Consider the following 19,082-nt stretch of genomic DNA (forward strand, 5'->3'; position numbering starts at 1 on the left):
ATCACTTACATACAACATCGACGCTCATCACAACAAGTGCCCTGTCTCATACCTATCACCCATCTAGCCCGTCCCCCACCCACCTCCCTCCATCAACCCGCACTTTGTTCTCTGTCTTTAAGAGTCTCTTATGGTTTGTTTCCCCCTCTTCTTTTTTCCCCGTCTCATATATTCACCTGTTTTTTTTCTTAAATTCCACATATGAGTGAAATCATATGGTATTTGTCTTTCTCTGACTGACTTATTTCGCTTAGCATAATACCATCTAGTTCCATCCATGTCATTGCAAATGACAATATTTCATTCTTTCTGATGGCTAATATTCCATTGTATGTATATATATATATGGCACATTTTCTTTATTCATTAATCAGTTGATGGATATTTGGACTCTCTCCATAGTTTGGCTATTGTTGATAGTGCTGCTATAAACATCAGGGTGCATGTACCCTTTGAATCTGTATTTTTCCTTTGGGTAAATACCTAGTGGTGCAATTGCTGGATTGTAGGCTAGTTCTATTTTTAACGTTTTGAGGAACCCCCACACATTCTCCAGAGTGGCTGCACCAGTTTGCATTCCCACCAACAGTGCTAGAGGGTTCCCTTTTCTCTGCATTCTCGCCAACACCTGTTGTTTCTTGTTTTGTTCATTTTAGCCATTCTGACAGGTGTGAGGTGGTATCTCATCATGGTTTTGATTTGTATTTCCCTGATGATGAGTGATGTTGAGCATCGTTTCATGAATGTTAGCCATCTAGATATCTTCTTTGGAAAAGTGTCTATTTATGTCTTGTGGCCATTTCTTAACTGGATTATTTGTTTCTTGGGTGCTGAGTTTGTTAAGTTCTTTATAGACTTTGGATACTAACCCTTTATCAGGAATGTTGTTTGCAAATATCTTCTCCCATTCCATAGGCTGCCTTTAGCTTTGCTGATTGTTTCCTTCACTGTGCAGAAGCTCTTTGATGAAGTCCCAATAGTTCATTTTGGCTTTTGTTTCCCTTGCCTCCAGAGATAGGTCTAGTAGGAATTTGCTACTGCTGAGGTCAAAGAGGTTTCTGCTTGTGTTCTCTAGGATTTTGATGGTTTCTGTCTCACATTTAGATCTTTCATCCACTTTGAATTTTTTTGTTAAATATACACATTTTAAATATTTTATTTTAACTTTAAATGCATAAACATGTCTTTATTCACCAAATTTGAACTAAAAAAAAAAACCTTTTAGTTTCATTGATTTTCTCCATTCTTGGCTATTTCTGTTAATTCTGTTTCTTTGCTCTTATTATTTCCTTCCTTATATTACGTTGGATTTAATTTGACCATCCTTTCTTAATTTCTTAAGGTGGAATTTCAGATTGTTGATGTTAGGCAATTCTTCCTTTAAAAAAAGCAACCCCTGCAAATTTTGATATATTGTATTTTCATTCTCATTCACTTTATTTTCACTAAAATAAAAAGATTTTATTTATTTATTTATTTATTTGAGAGAAAGAGTAAGCCAGAGAGAGAGCATGAACAGGGAGGAGAGCAGAAGCTGGATGTGGGGTTCCATCCCAGGATACTGGGATCATGATCTGAGCTGAAGGCAGACACTTAACTGACGGAGCCATCCAGGCGTCCCCATTTTCATTCATTTTAAAGTTTATTCTAACTCCCCTTGTGATTTGTTCTTTGACCAACAGATACTTTAGAAGTGTGTTGTTAATTTCCAAATATTTGGGGAGTTTCCTAGATGTTTTGATTTTGTTTAATTTCACTGTGGTCAGAGAACATGCTCTATAATATTCTAGCTTGTTTTTTCAATTTATTAAGACTTATTTTATGGCCTCATGGCTTAGCCTGGTTAATGTTTCAAGTATACTTGAAAAAAAATGTATATACTGCTACTGTTGGTGGAATGTTTAATAAATGTTAGTTAGGTCAATTTGATTGAAAATGTTCAAGTCTTAAATATCCTTATCCACTTTCTGTCTATTATTCTACCAGTTACTGATAGAAGGGTGCAAAATTTCTGACTCTGATTATGGATTTGTCTATTTTGCCTTCCAGCCTTCCAGCTCCAGCTCAATCAGATTTTGTTTCATGTAGTTAGAATTTTTGTTATTTAGGTGACTACATATTTACAATTACTGTTTTCTTAATGAATCAGGCTCTCTATCATATAAAATATCCCTCAATGAATCAGGCCCTCTATTATTATAAAATATCCCTCTTTATCCCTGATAAAATTCCATGTCCTGAAGTCTACCCAGTCTGATTTTAATATAGCTACTCCATCTTTCTTTTTATCATATCTTATTTCATCTTTGATCTTTCTTTTTCCATTCTTTTACTTTTTATCTATCTATGTCTTTATATTTGAAGTGCATTTCTTATAGAGTGTTATAGTAGGGGCTTGCTTTTATATTCAGTCTGACAATCTCTGTATTTTAACTGAAGTGTTTAGACCATTAAGAATTAGTGCAATTATCAATATGATTGTGTTTAAATATATCACCTTGATAATTATTTACTATTAATCTCATCTGTCCTTTGTTTCTGTTCTCCTCTTTTCCTGCATTTCTCCAGATTAACTGAAATATTTTTAGCATTTCACTTTATCTCCACTATTAATTTATTAGCATAGCTCTTTGTCATATTTTTAGTAGTTATTCCAGGGTTTACAGTATGCATCCAATTTATCACAGACTACTTTCAGATTACATTATACAAAGTCACATAGAATGGAAGATTTTTATGACAGTATACTTCCATTTCTCCCTCCCATCATTTGTATCATAACCAACATATACTTTAGTTCTACATGTCATAAAACATTTTTGTTTTAAATAATTATCTTTTAAAGAAATTTTTTAAAAGTAGAAAAAGTGTTGTGTATTTACCCACATACTTAGTATTTGTGGATTTCTTGGTTCCCTTGTGTAGTTCAAGTTTCCATCAGTATTGTTTTCCTTCAGCTTAATGACTTCCATTAGCACTTCCTTTTGTGCAGATCTCCTAGTGGCATGTTCTCTAAGATTTTGTTTGTATACAAAGTTACTATTTGGTCCTTATTAAAAAATTTTTCATTAAGCTTTATTTATTTATTTATTTATTTTTTGAGTGGCTTCAGGTTCTAAAACTGAGTGGAGAGAACAGAGTTCCCATGTGCCCCTGGTCCGCACATGCATGCCTCCACTATCAACATCTTGCACCAGAGTGATATATTTGCTACATTCAATGAGCCTATGTTGACACATCATTATCACCCCAAATCTGAGCTCACATTAGGGTTCACTTTGGTGCTGTGCATTTTATGGAATTGGACAAATGTATAATGACATGTATCCACCATTATAGTATCACACAGAATGGTTTTATTGTTCTAAAAACCTTCTGGGTTCCACCTTGTCATCCTTCCTTCCCTCCTAACCTCTGTCAACCACGGATCTTTTTGCTGCCTTTTCCCAGAATGTCCTAGAGTTGGAATCATATATTATGTAAACTTTTGGATAGGCCTCTTTCACTTAATAATATGCATTTAAGTTTCCTCCATGTTTTTTTCATGGCTTAATAGCGCATTTATTTTTAGTGCTGAATAATATTCCATTGCCTGGATGTACAGGAGTTTATTTATCCATTAACCTACTAGAGGAAACCTTTGTTGTTTCCAACTTTTGTCATTTATGAGTAAAGCTGCTATAAAATCCTGTGAGCAGGTGTTTTGTGTAGACATAAATTTTCCTCTCATTTTGATAAATACCAAGGGGCATGACTTTTGGATCATATGGTAAGTGCATGCTTATTTTTGTAAGAAGCTGCCAAACTGTCTTTCAGAGTGGTTGTGCCATCTTTGCATTCCTACCAGCAATAAATATGAAAATATGAATTCTTGTTTTTCCACACCTTTCTCAGCATTTTGTGTTGCCGTTTTTTTTTTTTTTTTCCATTCTGATAGGTTTGTAGTGGCATCTCTTGGTTGTTTCAATTTGAAATTGCTTAATAACATATGATTATTGAGCATCTTTTCATATGCTTATTTGCCTTCTGTATATCTTCTTTGATGAGGTGTCTGTTGAAGCCTTTTGCCCACTTTAAAAGTCAGGTTGTTTGTTTTCTTATTATTGAGTTTTTAAGAGTTCTTTATGTATTTTGGATAACAGTCCTTTATCAGATCAGTCTTTGGGAATATTTTATCCCAGTCTTCAGCTTGTCTCTGGTCCTCTTGCCATGTGTCTTTCAGAGAGCAACAGTTTTTAATTTTAATGAAGTCTAGCTTATCATTTATTTTTCTCATGAATCATGTCTTTGATATTCTATCTAAAAAGTCATTACCAAACCCAAGGCCACCTGAATGTTCTCGTATGTCATCTCCTAGGGTTTCACAGTTTTATTAAATTTTACATTTAGATATAGAATCCATTTTGAGTTAATTTTTGTGAAGAGTGTAAGTTTTGTTTCTAGACTCATTTTTTGGCATGTGCATATCGAGTTGTTCCACCAGTATTTCTTGAAAAGACTATCGTTTTTCCATGGTATTGCCTTTGATTCTTTGCCAAAAATCAATTGACTATATTTGTGTAGATCTATTTCTGGAATTTCTATTCTGTTCCATTGATCCATTTGTTCATTCTTTTGCCAATGCCACACTGTCTTGATTACTATAGCTTTATAGTAAGTCTTAAAGCCAGGTAGTGGCAACTTGACTTTGTTCTTCTCCTTTAATATTGTCTTGGCTATTCTGGGTATTTTGTCTCTGCATAAACTTTGGAATCATTTCATTTATATCCACAAAATAACAGGCTGGGGTTTTGAATATGATTGCACTGAATTTATAAATCAAGTTAGGAAGAACTGACATCTTGACAATATTGAGTCTTCTTATCCATGGATAGCCTTTATTTTTTGCTAAGTGGAGAATACAAAGCTGGCAGTTTTTTCCTTCTGCACAAGAAAGATGTCATTCTTCATCTTTTAGCTTTCATTTTTTTCTGATAAGAAACCTGATTGTGTTCTTCAGTATGTAAGTTGTTTTTTCCTCTGAGCTGCTTTTAGGACTATTTCTTTGTCTTTGGCTTATAATAATTTTATTACGATGTGCCTTGATGTGGTTTTCTTTTTGTTTATCTTGCTTAGGATTCATTGTACTTCTTGATTTGTGAGTTTATAATTTTCACCAAATTATATATTCATGTGTACCTTCAAATATTGGAGCGTGTTTGTAATAACTATTTAAAGTTTTTGTCTGCTAATTTCATCATCTCTCTACTTCCTGAATATATTTATATTGACTGATTATCCTATTGGTTATTGGTGACATTTTTCTGCTTCTTTGTTATTTTTTTACTTGTATTTTTTTACATTTTTAGAATTAGTTTCAGAAGTAGAATTCATCTTGTGATTTGAGGTTCTGAACCCTTATTTGATGGGGCTTTACCTACTGAAATCCTTTGAGACTTGGGCTTAAATACCCAGGGATTTATTGTTGTCTCTTTGAAGGTCTCACAGTGCTGTTAACTTGAAATTGCTTTAAGTTAATTTACCAATTTGGGGTTTTCTGGACCACACAGATTGCATAAATTAGAACCTCACATATGCATTAGGGAAGCTGTGGTTATAAATTCTTAGAGGATTTTCTCACTTCTACCTAGAGCCCTAACCCCAAAAGATACTTCTTCTTATCAACTCCTTTTCTGGTGAGTTAACCTTTTTTACTAAGTTTGTACTTTTTCTGACGACATAACACTTCAGGATATGGAGGTTGGTGTCATTTCTAAGTCTTCACCATTCATGGACCCACAATCTTATTTCCCAGTTTTCACTAGCTTTTAGAAAATGAACTTGTAGGTTAGGGAGACTGGCAAGGCCTCAAGAGCAAGCACAGAATTACTACTTTTGTTTCTATATCCTTTCATTTTCTGCCTCCAAGATTTTCATCATCGTTTATTAATACTGTTAAGCTCAGCCCTGTATTCAAAAGGGTATTTACAATATTTAATGTGGGATTTCTACGTGGTCTGTGGTGGGAAGATGTTTTTAGGTTAGCTAGAACACCAGTACTGCTTGAAACACAAATGTACATCTTCCACTTCAATTCTTTACATGATTGGCACCCTTTCATCCCTTAGGTCTCATCCAAATGCCCACATTCTATCTTAAGTAAACACATTCCCCAACCAGTTGTTCTCCATCACATTATTCTTTTTATTTCCCTCTCCTAACACATTGTAATTATCTTTTCCCAAAGGGTCTTTCTATGCATATTGTCATCTCTCCCACTGGGTGTGTAGGAGCTATGACAGCAGGTACTAAATCTCTATTTTCTATTGTGTGTTTAGCCCCAAGGACAGTGTGTATCACAGAATAGACATGCAAATATTCGTTGGATGAATGATTATTTTCTTGTAGCAAATAGAAATAAGAGCAAAACATAAAATATACTTCTAAAAAACCAGATTATGCCAACAAGGGCGACATGTGAATGCTCAGAATTCTCAGCTTGGTGTTTATACCTTGTGATCTCAAATTATCAAAAAGTTATATAATTGTTCTTCAATAATCTCAGAGAGGGCAGCTGAGTTAAGAACACATTACTGCCCACCAATAGGATACGATTTTCCCAGAAATCAAGAATTGGGCTATCCTCAATCATTTACCTTAATAATTGAGGGATTATTCAGGTATCTGGACAAATGTGGCAGCTTCAAATACAACAATTATTTCCATTTGGGCATGGCTTCCATAATGAATTCTGAAATTGTTACTCTTTTTTCAAATAAAAAAATAAGAAAGTGATTTTTATTTCAGTATGCTGGGCTTTTATGAAGTTTTCAGCAGAATTATGAAAATGTCCTTCAAAAAATAGCCTAAAAATATCTTCAGGACATGACACCTCCATAGGGCCAAACAGAATCAAGAGTGTCTGTGTCACCTCCTTCCCTCTGTGTAAGAAGGCAGGAACTATTTCACAGAGAACTGAGTTCTGTATTTTGACATATCAAATCCCCTAATTACAACGCTGAGCTTAGAAAATGTGGTCTAAATATAACTAATTTCCCCCTTGTAAATCTGTTTTAACAAAATTTTCACACAGTTCATAACAGGTTTCTCTTGGGAAAAAAAAATCTCTCGAAATAAAGGCAATCATATACCCTAACTCCAAACAACAAAAACGACCATAAAGTAAACATTTATTGAGTACTTCTAATGGGCTAGGCACTGAGTTAAGAGCTTTATCCCTATTGGTGAGTAAACTGACATAGAGAGATTAGGGAATTTGCTCTAGGCTAGTTAGTGGAGTTCTATAACAATTCTTTATGTTGCTCCACAAAGAAAAATATATTCAATGTCCTTATGTTTTGGAAGCAGATTCAGCTCTTGAATTTCTAAGACTGATGATTCACCATTCTTTTTTCTTTGGTTGTTGGAAAACCAAATCAGAAGTCCATATCATGAGTTGAGAGAATGTGTGCTCGGGTCCTTATATAGAATATAAATCTTAATTAGTGGGAAGCTTTATTCATGCATATTTCCCCAATAATTTGGAAGTGACCAGGTTTTATCTATTTTAAGCATAATATTAGTGATATTTCACTCAAAACTTTATAACGAATATTATTTTACTTCAGTGGCAATCAGTATTTGATTTGAGCCTGCAGCCATGAATCTTGTCTTCAAAAATGCTCCCTAACTAGGTAACTTTCTTGGGCTAAAATTCTCGGCTGGTTTATGACGATGTTGAAGAAGATTCTAAGTCAGACACCCAGAATCTAAAATAAGACTTTTCCATTTTCATATATCTCATATTAAGGTAATTCTAAAGAATATCACTTTGGTATTTTGTTTCTTCAACTCTTTGATCACTTTTAAAAACTTGTTTCTCCATACTTCCTGGAAGTGGTGAACACTAAAGTGAGGTATTGGTATTCCTATAAGACACTGATAAGTATTATCTAGAGCTGGAGAATTATGATACGTATGAATTAGTTTTGGTCAGCTTGGCCTGTATTCCATTTTGTTTAATTTTATGTTCTCTTGCTTGTAAGTTTTCATGTTTTTTTTCCCCCTTGAATTGTTCCAGGATTTAATTCAATTGGAAAGTTCTCAGCACTAAGTGGCTAAGAAAGAAATACTCAAGTGCACCTGGACCATCACCACCCACACCTTGTAATGATGCCCTATAGTGATAGGGAGCACCTTTCTTGCTTCCCTTGTAGGGGTGGGGAAGTATTAGGGATTTTCTAGAGCAGCTGAAATTTGATGAAGACTGTGTTCAACTTCCCTACTGCACCTAAATAACAGGCTCTTTGTACAATAGAAATATGCCCCTGAAAAGACTACATAGGCTATTTCTCCAACTTAACGTTTTCCAAGGCTAGTAGCTTAATATCTGTTTTTTTTTTTCTGTTTTATTTAGCTAGAGACAAAAAAAGTATAAAATAAGTCATGAAGATGAAAAGTACAGCATAGGGATTATAGTCAATAATACTATAATAATGTATGGTGACAGGTGGTGACTACATTTGTGAGCACTGACTAATGTATAGTAGAACTGTTGAATCACTGTGCTGTGCACTTGAAACTAATATAGTATGTCAACTAAACTTTAATAATAAATTTTGACACAATGGTCTCATATTCAAGAATATTATGAATTTTCTATGGAAAAGGGGAGATGTAAAAGGACTGATTCTTCTTTAAGAACCTGGAAAGAAATAATTCCTTTATCTCAAATTCAAAACGCATTGTCACTTACACTACAATTTTCTGGAAAGGAACTATTGAAATAGCAAAATTCTAATTTTACTTTGTAACATTGCCATGATTATACCATGCATCTAAAGGTCCAGCATTTGTGGGACAAGGTGTCCTTGCAAAGATTTTTAGAACAAAACAAAACAGAAAAACTTGAAAGGAGAGATGATAGAGAAATGATATCAAAATATTTAATGTCAGATTCCAATATTAAAACTTACTTAAATTTAACTTTTTTCAAATAAGTTGACATAATTTTCCTTTTTCCTTGAAAATTTTCATGAATGAATTTTAAGAGGTAACATAGTATGGGATATTAATTTTCATGAGGAAAATGAAACTCTATTTCCTCCATTATATTGATGAACTCCATTTGTTTTAGAAATTTAAAAAAATCACTTCCAACTTTCTATTATAAGTGTATATTAACCCAGGAAGGTCATTTATTGTCTCAGGATTTCAGTTCTCACCTCAATAAAGCCCTTAGGATTTAGAATGAATACTAACTAAGAAGCAAACTCCAGTACCATGCACCCTATCTAGTCTAAGGGGTCATTCACTCACCTAGGGTTTTGGCAGGCACTCATGGCAGTGTCTCCACCCCTCATCACATCTGGGACATTTTCGTCTTTCAAATGCTCCTCTGCTTCCTGTAGGGGGCTGCTTTTGGAGGGGGAGTGTTCAGATTCTCCAACACACTCTTCTCTCTGATCTGTTTCAATCTGAATTAAAGGCACTTCCCTTGAGCAAAGTGACCGCCTGGCGTGGTTGACAGGCACAGCCCCATGGCACAAAGTTTCCTTTTTAAAAGAATCTAAACTGTTGTGGTTTGTAAGAGGAACAGCTTTGCTCGGAGACAACACTGGGGGATGTTTGCTTTCGGTAATGGAGTCTTCCCTTGGGTTACCAATGGACTCTTGAACAAGAAGAGTTGGCCCACTTTGCACTCTGCTCGAAGCTGAGCTGTTTGCACATTTCTCCACTTGCATGGGAGAGCCACCAGAAACAGGTTCAGCCTCAGCTGCCTCGGCATCATCCACTATAATTTTGTTCTTCCGCATGAGGGCCTTGATTGAGTTTGCCCATGTCTCATGAATTAACATGTTGGTGATCTGGTCAGTTCCGCCTCTCCGATACAAGCAAGAGTCAGATTTGCAGAGACCCGAGGAGGAAGTGCTACTGACTGGATGTACACTTAGGAAATCTTGCTGGCTGTTTTGAGCAAAGCCATCTAAAGAGTTGGCTTTGATGGGCGCATTCACCGTCAGCCTGGCACCCAGAGATCTGCCATCTGGCATGGACGACTGCCTGTGACACAATGGGGATCGCAGAGAAGGTGACAGTAAGCCAACTGTCCAATCCTGGCTGCTTCGTCTGGAGGAGGTGCTGTCTCTGCTTTCTCTTTCAATGTCCCTCAGCATGTACCTATAAAACTCCTCGGTTATGCTCTCAGTGCTGGACTGCTTAGAGGGACAGCTTGGCCTCACACTGAGGTGGTCATTTTTACGGCATGCCTGTTGCATGGCTGAGTTCAGGATGCTGCTGGCATTCTTGCCCGCATAGTAATCCAGCAGTAACTCAAACCCTCTTCCTTCATTTTCCATCTGGTTCACCATAAACCTGGAAAACTCCTCAGTGATGCTCTCACAGCTGGACTGCTTGGAGACAGAGCTGGCCCTGCTAACTGGCTGACTTAAAGTACTCATTAAACCTAGGCTATTAACATAAGCCTGGGCATTAGAGTCCTCTTCTGGGATGCTTTCACAGCTAGAGGCCTTTAGTCGGTTCCACCTGTCTCCGCTGAGTAAGCGGTTCCGGGGATGGCTCTGGGCTTGCCAGACGCCATCCACCATTGAGAACTCTGTTAGGTTCATGATCTTGGCTGCCACTTCGTTTGCAAAAATATTGACAGAATCTGGGACATCCTCAAGATTCATTGACTCGTCCACAACCCTGTTCATCAGCTTCTCTTTAAGCTCTGGGTGCTCATCCGTTTTCCTCTTGATCTCACTGAGCCTTGGTGGCTTGTGCTTCCTCACTGTGGCCCCACTGGTCTGGCTTTCTTTCTTCCTCTTCAAGGACCGGCAGGATACGTTCGGAGTAACCAGGAACTCATTCCCTCTCTTCCATGCACAAAACCAGGGTTGTTTTCCATTTGAGTTGTCAAGGCAAATTGCTGCGATTTCAGTTGCCATGGAGACAATCATCTCTGCTAATTCTTCCGCAAAGTCTGTAATGCAGTGTATATTTGCATGTTTTGCCTGTAGCATGGATTGAGCAGGAAGCAGCAAGTCATTCCCTAACAAAGACCGGTTCACTTGAACTTCGTTGTTTAGAGGGGAGGCACGATTATACTTCTCCTGGGTGTTTGCACTGGTGCCGTCCTCTGCATCCTGGGAACCTCTGCTGCCCTTGCCCACTGCCAGTGTCCATTCTCCCTCCGAACGGGCTCTGTACTCATCCTCATTGTGCCTGAGCATCTGATGAGGGTGGTTTGGATCTTCTCCTGCGGTTCCTTTTCGATATATTTCTCTGGGGGGTGTTTTAGCAGTTGAAGATTCAGGCACTCTGGGACTACAGGGCAATTCAGATTGCAGCACGGGTTTCTTGAAGAGTCCTGGCTTTGCTGGGCCCTTGCTGTCTTGCTTCAGATAAACATCATCTACAAGACTAGTGCTACACGGATTGCTAAGTGGATAGCTGCTGGAATATTCAATGGTTTTGGTCCATGTTAGACCAGAAGCCTGGTCAGGTGGCCGGCAGCCAAATTCTGTTTCCATCCAGCTGATGGTCTCATTAGCGAGGGCAGTGGGGCCTTCCCCAACCTGTACAAAATGACTCATCTTCTTGAACGTGAAGCATATCACACTGAAGAGCAGTTGATTTGCACTTTCCATCAAGGTGTCAAGAGTTTCAGGTGAATGCCTGCTATCGTTGGGATCAATTATTTTGTTTTTCTGGTGAGCGTCATCAATGCATTGCTTCAGGATAACATTGGACAGGGTCTGTGCCAGGTCATTCCTGAGGACGTTTTTGGAGCACAAGATCTGAGGCTTTGAAGCAGTGTCTATGATTCTCTTGCTCATTGATTCCATGAGGTCTCCAATGCTGCTGCAGGGATTGGGCCTTGTTAAAACCAGAGCAGCTTCCTTGAGCAATGCCCAAGCAATGGCCTCATTTCCCAGCTCTAGGTTCCCCACTGTCACTAGACTGCAAGGCGAGGGGGCCGCTGCACAGGCCTCAGCTGCACACGAGAGGCCTCTGGGAGTCTTCGCCTCTCCTGTTTCACCCAGGCCACACACAGCAATGGCACTCGCCACCTGAGTCATGCCACACAGAGCAGATGGAAAGGAGTATTCACTGATGGATGGCTCCTTGAGTACTTTGGATATTTGAGTCTGCAGCGGTTCATTGCCTCCCACTGGATGGGGTGAAACCAAAGATTCTTGCTCCATTTTGAGCCTTTCTGTGGCCTGAGGACTGGAAATGGTTCCAATGACAGTGGCCGCACAAGCCAATGCAACTTCTAGAGCACTCTGAGGGTGTCTGCTGGACTTCTCTCCAGAGAGGACACCCGAGGTTTCAACGGAGACGTCCACCTCAGACCATGAGGAGATGCCCACCTCAGGCATGGCATCACTGCCGTCTGGACTCTGAACAATGACGATTTTGGGGAGCTCATCCCATGACCGAGGGCCCACCATACCTTTGGTGGAAGAGCCACTGGGTAGCAGAGCATTTCCAACAGAAACACTGACTGCCGATTCCTGGGGCGGTGTAGGCTGAGAGTGGGACAACCGAATAAATGCATCTTGCAGCACCGATTCTGCTAAATTTGTAGCATACTCCCCAGTTGTGGCTTCTCCACCTTGTTTGGGAGGAAGGGAGTTTATACCATCTTCACGGTCCCCTGGGTTTAAGCTGTTGTCATGCTCAGCAAGGGCACCATAGACGGGAGGCCCACTGTTCTTAACCATCTTGGAGAAGTAAGCATCCCCTGGAATATATGGTGCCTGGGATTTTTCCATGTGACCTTTAACATTTCCTGAATAGTAATAATTTGTGGTTGGCCTCTCCTTCTGCACAGCTTCATCTTTCCATTCCGATGCATCGAGGCTCTGCAAAGTGGTGTCTGCTGCTACTTTTTCCAGAGATCCTTCTGCTTTCATCGTCGGATGATATTTGCCAATACGTTTGTCTTCCAAAGCATAAAGCAACTTTTCCTTGTTGTAATTCCATCCCTCCTGAGTGGCTTCCTTTGGTTTTTTACTTTCCAAAACATTAGCTGAGACATTTATATTTTCGTCACCTAGTGAAGACAAAATGAGGGCCCCCTATTACTTTTTGGATAGCAGGATCTCATGAGTCTAAATTAACAATTATTTTTAAAAAAGGCCTTATAGTACCGGGGTTTCCCTCCCCTCCCAAACAGCATTTAGAATGTTCCTTCAAGACAAGTGAATCTGAAGAGGTTTTTGAGTTTCATTATGGAGCCCCACTCAACAAAATGGCTTTCAATGTGGGATATTAATGTCAGCACTAGAGTGGGAGAAGATAGCACTGGGGAGCTGAGTGCTGATCACCTTTCTTTCTTCTTTTCTTTCTTTAAAGATTTTTATTTATTTATTTGAGAGAGAGAACACGAGGGGGGTGGGGAAGGGGCAGAGGCAGAGGGAGAAGCAGACTCCCTGCTGAGCAGGGAGCCCGATGAGGGGGCTTGATTCCAGAACCCTGAGATCATGACCTGAACTGAAGGCGGACGCTTAGCCAACCGAGCCACCCAGGCGCCCTTGATCATCTTTCTCCATGGCTCCATGGGAAAAGTAACCCAGACAGTTGCATCTTAGAGCTTCCTAGTGCAAATGGAAGGAGGAGGAAGAATGTTTACAGCAACCTCCATAGTAAGCCTTCTTGCGAAACTTTGCTCTGAAGTTTGGGTAGGACTTGTCCCAGGGACTGACAACAACATCTGCAATATCCCTTCCTCTGTGGCTAAGAATGGGGAAAAGGAACACATCGTTCACTGAGCTCTTTGAATCAGTCAATCAAAACTGAACAAATGCTAAGTGCTAAGTATTCTCCTGTGTTATTTCCTTCTGTCCTTACCATAATAAAAGGTAAATATCATAAATACATAAAGCTGAATATAGTAAATGTAACAGTGCTAGAGGTATTATTATACTCCCAAATACTAGATAAAGAAACTGGGGCTCAGAAGGACTAGGTAACCAATCCAGGCTTCACAGTCTCAAAGAGGCAGTGCTAGAATTAGGCCAGTTTAAGTTGGCTTCAACTAATAGGTGGCTTTATGGAAGTCTCAGGGAAGATAACTTTCCTCCCTGTGATAGTCTTAGTCTCTCGGCAGGCAGGAGGATGTCCTTCAGCATCCCTACAGCATCGTTAGGAAAATGGAGCCATCCAACCATCAAGTCTAAGTGCATGAGTCAGCATCCTCACTCGTGGTCTGTTATCTTCCTGCCCTCCCTAAACTTGGCATGTGAAGATTATGATGTATCAGCCAAACTGACATGGTCTGAAACTTTCCTGAAATTTTACTCATCTTTAGAGGGTGACTAATTTCAGGATGTGCATTTGTTTCATGGGGTAGTTCTCACCGCTCCTACAGTCTTCCACCTCGCTTTCCTCCTCCAAGTGCTCAGAGGCGGTGAGGAAGTCCTCCTCGATTGAAGACAGAGAGCAATTGGTGTCATCCTCCACTTTTAAGATGTTTGTTTCCAGGTGGAGCTGCCGCTCCTGCACCAGTTCGAGACCGATCAAAAATTTGTTGATTTCAAAGATGATGCAGTTGGTACTGTTTGCCCTGTTCCCTCTCGCACACTGGACCAAACAGATATCTGGCAGCCAAGGGCACTGAAAGTGAGAGGAAAAAAGGCATTTATTGAAAGAGAGAATAAAAAACCATTGCTTCTGACCTTTCTTCTTCCACCAGTCTTTCTTGTTACAAGGAGTGGGGGAATGTTTAAAATATTTGGAATATCTTCTGGGCTTCGACTGATGCATTGTTTGAAAAAAATTCAAGTGCTATTCGGGCACACAGGGTACCTAGAAGAAAGTCCGACTTCAGGGAAACTAGACCAGTTGCATCACATATTTTTGTTGTCTCCTGTCAAAGCAAAAGTGGCACAGTTAAATAGGCTAAGGAAGACTTTCTTCAAAGCTCTTAAAGTAGGGAAAGAGGGGCCAGAACTGACCTGGACCACAAATCCACTGAAACAAAAGGCACGAGGGCTTTTAAGAGCTGGTGTCAGAGGGCTGCAGACCTTCTGCTCTTGCTAATTGGCTTTATCCAGAGGAAAAGCTAAGGTTCTTGCATCTGCATGGCAGGAGGTGGTTTTGCAAATTGGAGTCAGGCTCCTACTGAATCTAGGCTCCCATCCTTCCACAGAGAAAGGGAAACTATCTTTTTGATGATCTTACTTCAGAGATGGTTCTCAGGTCTTTGAAAAAGACACTCCTGGGCTTTAAACCTGGCATGAGGCTTTTCATATGATTTACATCTCAAAGGGGCAGAGACTCCTAACGATGTTTTCTAAAGTAAATGTTCTAAGAAAAGGGTGTCAGTGCCTGGAGTCAGGAAGAAGCCTGTCTGAAGTCTAGTCAAGCTGAGGGGAATGTTGAGGCCGTCTTTTGCACCCTTATTGATTAACCTGAGTCCCAGCTTTTCAGACCAAGATCCTTTTCTGCCTTGGTGATGTTCAGTAAAGCCTCTGTCAGTATTTCAGTATTTCTATTACCTACAGTTAGAATGTATAATGTGTATTGCTCATCTGAAGAAGCAGACACAATGAGGTACAAAGAAGTCCCCTGGAAGAGCACTGATTATTTCTAAAAGGCCAGCATATGAGGAAAGCAGTGATAAGGTGGCCCAAATCATTGGATGGTGTCCCTGTGAGACCTACTAATTCTGTTCTGTTCTAGGGTGGCAGAACATAACCTTATTCACCACTACGCACTTTTCGCTCTCCATATTGTTGTTCATTAGAACAGCAATAAAAGTTTCAATTGCTCCTGCACAGATGACTAGTAAATTACATACATATCTTATGCATTGGGGTTTTTATTTTCATAAAAGGGACAATACATTGATTCATAGGAATTTTTAACAGAAAATTCTTTGAATGGAAACAGGAATTAGTGGGGAGGAGAAAGCTAAATAAATTTATATCAAAGTGGAATTTGAAATGTTTGGGGGAAATATTCTATGCATACATGTTTATCCTACAAAGAGGATTATTTAAATCAAATGTTTATCTGCATTTAGAGTTCATTGGGTCTAATCTTAGTTAACTTGCCATTTTGGAATCCTTGAGTCTGAATACATGTGTGTGTAAGGGGTAAGTATGTGCGCATGCAGAGAAATACAGACACATAGACATCCATATTGTATTTCTGAAAGTAGTATATCTTTTTTCTTACATAAATGTCATTTATTAATCTATTTGGTTGAATATTATGATTAGAATAATTCCAGGACACTTGATTACAAAATGAAAAATCCGGTCATTCTCCAAGGGGCCAAGGGGGCTCAGAAACAGAATTGATATATGTGCTTAGGTAATTAGGTTTTTTTTTCAAGGAAGGGGGTTCATAACCTCACTTTTCAAAGTGTGGGTTGTAGACTAGCAGCTTGGCAGATTGTTAGAAATCTATAATCTCAGGACCCACCCCAGATCTAGTAAATCAGAAACTGCATTTTCAAGAAAAATCTCTTGGTATTCCCACATGCATTAACATTTGAGAAGCACTGGTCTATAGCTTTTATGAAATTCACAAGGAGTCTGAGATCCCCCATGATGATGAGGAACTAATGCTGTAGAGTAAAAGTAGCTGGCTTGATTAAAACTTTATTTCCACGAATTCAGACATAATGCACTAACTTGAAATTTACAAGATACTTTCTGGTGCCTATTATATGCAAGGTATGCTGGGAGGTAGAAACATGAATTAGATGGGGTTTGGGAGTGGGGGGTGGGGCACGATAGCCTGCCAGTGGATCAGGCATGAATAAAAATAATTATAAAGTTGAACTAGAAGTTACCATATTTATAGGTAAAAAGGGTTGTGCATTGGCCATTTCCTATCATTCAGATTAAATATTTATAACATAAGGTTTTATGTATTGTGGCAGGAATCAAAAGAGATATTATTAAATCAACATGAGCAGTTAAGTAATACCTCAAAATAAACTTGGAGAAAGGATTGTATGAAATGTGCCATGTTTCATGACTATTGCGTTTGTAGAAAGAAAATATATTTTAACTATCTTCTTGAAAGTAAATAAACATCCTAGGAGTCTTAAGTAAGTGAAGGCCAAATGACACAGCCTGTAAAATAATGGCAGGTATTATTATATAATTTTTATTGTAGTCTATTAGGTGCCTTGACTATCCTATTACCTTTAATGCACACATGGTTTCTATGAGGTTGGTGGTGCCATTACTCTTTTACAGAAGAGAGATCAGGCACAGAAAGGCTAACCGATCCTTTCAAGGTTACACAAATATAAAATGGAAGAGCCAGCACCGAAATCCAGGCCTGTTGGACTCCAATTCCTGTGTACTTTCCAATTCTCCCCGTGGCTTTCTGGTCTAATCAGCAAAACTCCAATACCCACTGAGGATGTGCAATTCGGAAAGAAGAGTGGTTTGCACCTGGACCTCCTTGAACTCATGCATGCCCAGTAAAATTATGTGTCCATCTCACAGAAAGGACAGACACAGGAGTAGATCTTCTTATTGTACCTAATATGCATCTCTGAAATCTTTTATTTGGGATTATTTATTTGAGACAGAAAGGCGGGAGGGAGAGGGAGAGAGAAAAAATCTTAAGCAGGCCCCAAGCCCAGCACAGAGCCCCATGTGATGCCCAATCTCAGGACCCTGAGATCATGACCTGAGCTGAAATCAAGAGTCGGACACTTAATAGACTGAGCCACCCAGATGCCCCTTATTTTGCTTTAAATAACATTTTCTTTCTACTTCACCTTTATTCAATTTTTTGGACATGGAAACAAAACACTTTTCATTTGAATAGTCCTTCTCAAGGTGGCTTCTTCTTATTTTATTAAATCACTATGTCTAGTCTCTGAGAATAGAGGGAAGATATTTTTTTAAATCTCCATTTTATAGAATAAGAAATTATAGTTGAGAGAGGTGAGGTAACTTGTTATCTGGACTACCAAAAATCTTTGGCGTCGCAATTTCCTGTGTCAAAGGTGCCAAGTGGCTTGTTGATTCCCTTCTTCACAGGGTCACTGGGAACGATAGCTGTGCCCTGGGGCCTGCTTTAGACTTCTCCCCCTTAACCCAGCTCAAGTTGCCTATGCCAGTATCTCCATGATTATTTGTGGATTACCAAGTAACTAACTCTCATGAGTCAGGGCAGCCAAACTGAGACTATCCTTAAACAATTAGGTTATGGCTATGGTTGGTTAACATGGGATTCCATACTGATATGCTGCCCAACATTGCTGATCTATTAAAATACATGGACTGTGGTACCTAGAAAATGAGGTAGACCTTTGGGAGACTGCAGAAGGGTGAAGTGGTATGCAGGAAGTGAGGGGGACTCTTGGGATAGAGATGAATGAAATGTTTAAGAGTGCTACAGCTCACAGGCAATTCTTGACAGCTCTTAGGAAAAGTATGCAGAATGTTAAGTATGTTTTTCATGGATGATATTTGATGAGTCCTGGGCATTTGGACTTTCCCTGACCCCAACTAACATCCGTGCTGCTTTTGTGACACCACATCATTCAATCTTCTTCTGGTTTTCATACCCTGTGGGGCACCATTTTCTGGTCTACTCACAGTCCAAGTGATTTACATGGAGTTAATTGACCTCAAACTCTGAGGTGATCATGTGACCCAGCCTGGCCAATCAGAACACTGCAATCCTCAGGCCATAGTGATTGGTTCAGAAATGGGCACATGACACACAAGACCCAATAGAACACAATTAGACTTTTGCTGTGAGCCATCTGGAGGAGACATTCACTCTTGCTCAAGTTGAACCCAAAGGGATAGTGTCTCCTCCTGGGAAGAGACTTGTCTGATAGTGGGTACAGAGAGAGGAAGTCCAAAAGAGGCCACAGGGGGAAATCCATGTCCTGAATACACTGTCCAAATAGCTGTAATAATCTACCCACTATACTTTTTAGTTACATTCCTTTTATACATTATCCAATTTTCTGTCATGTTTAATTACATATCCTAATAGGCCTGGTGCAAAAATACTAAAAAACTCAGATGTGAAAATTACTTTTTGTCATCATAGTTTTGCCCAATATAAAGAGAAGGCACTTAGAACCATTTCTGTTTTCTCTTTTC

At 39.2% G+C, this 19,082-nt stretch overlaps 1 protein-coding gene across 7 annotated transcripts in view; it reads right to left on the reverse strand.

The window, feature by feature from the left end:
* Positions 1-19,082, reverse strand: part of LOC113920572 (SPHK1 interactor, AKAP domain containing) — a 170,120-nt gene that overhangs the window by 24,383 nt on the left and 126,655 nt on the right. For all 7 annotated transcript variants that reach the window (XM_027590807.2, XM_027590806.2, XM_027590809.2 and 4 more), the window contains 2 exons: positions 14,349-14,604; positions 9,298-13,042 (listed from right to left, as the gene is read on the reverse strand). In XM_027590807.2, coding sequence (XP_027446608.2) covers positions 9,298-13,042; positions 14,349-14,604 — 4,001 coding nt within the window. The remainder of the gene's footprint in view (positions 1-9,297; positions 13,043-14,348; positions 14,605-19,082) is intronic.

This window comes from Zalophus californianus, chromosome 3 (assembly GCF_009762305.2).
Source record: "Zalophus californianus isolate mZalCal1 chromosome 3, mZalCal1.pri.v2, whole genome shotgun sequence".
Classification (NCBI taxonomy): domain Eukaryota; kingdom Metazoa; phylum Chordata; class Mammalia; order Carnivora; family Otariidae; genus Zalophus; species Zalophus californianus.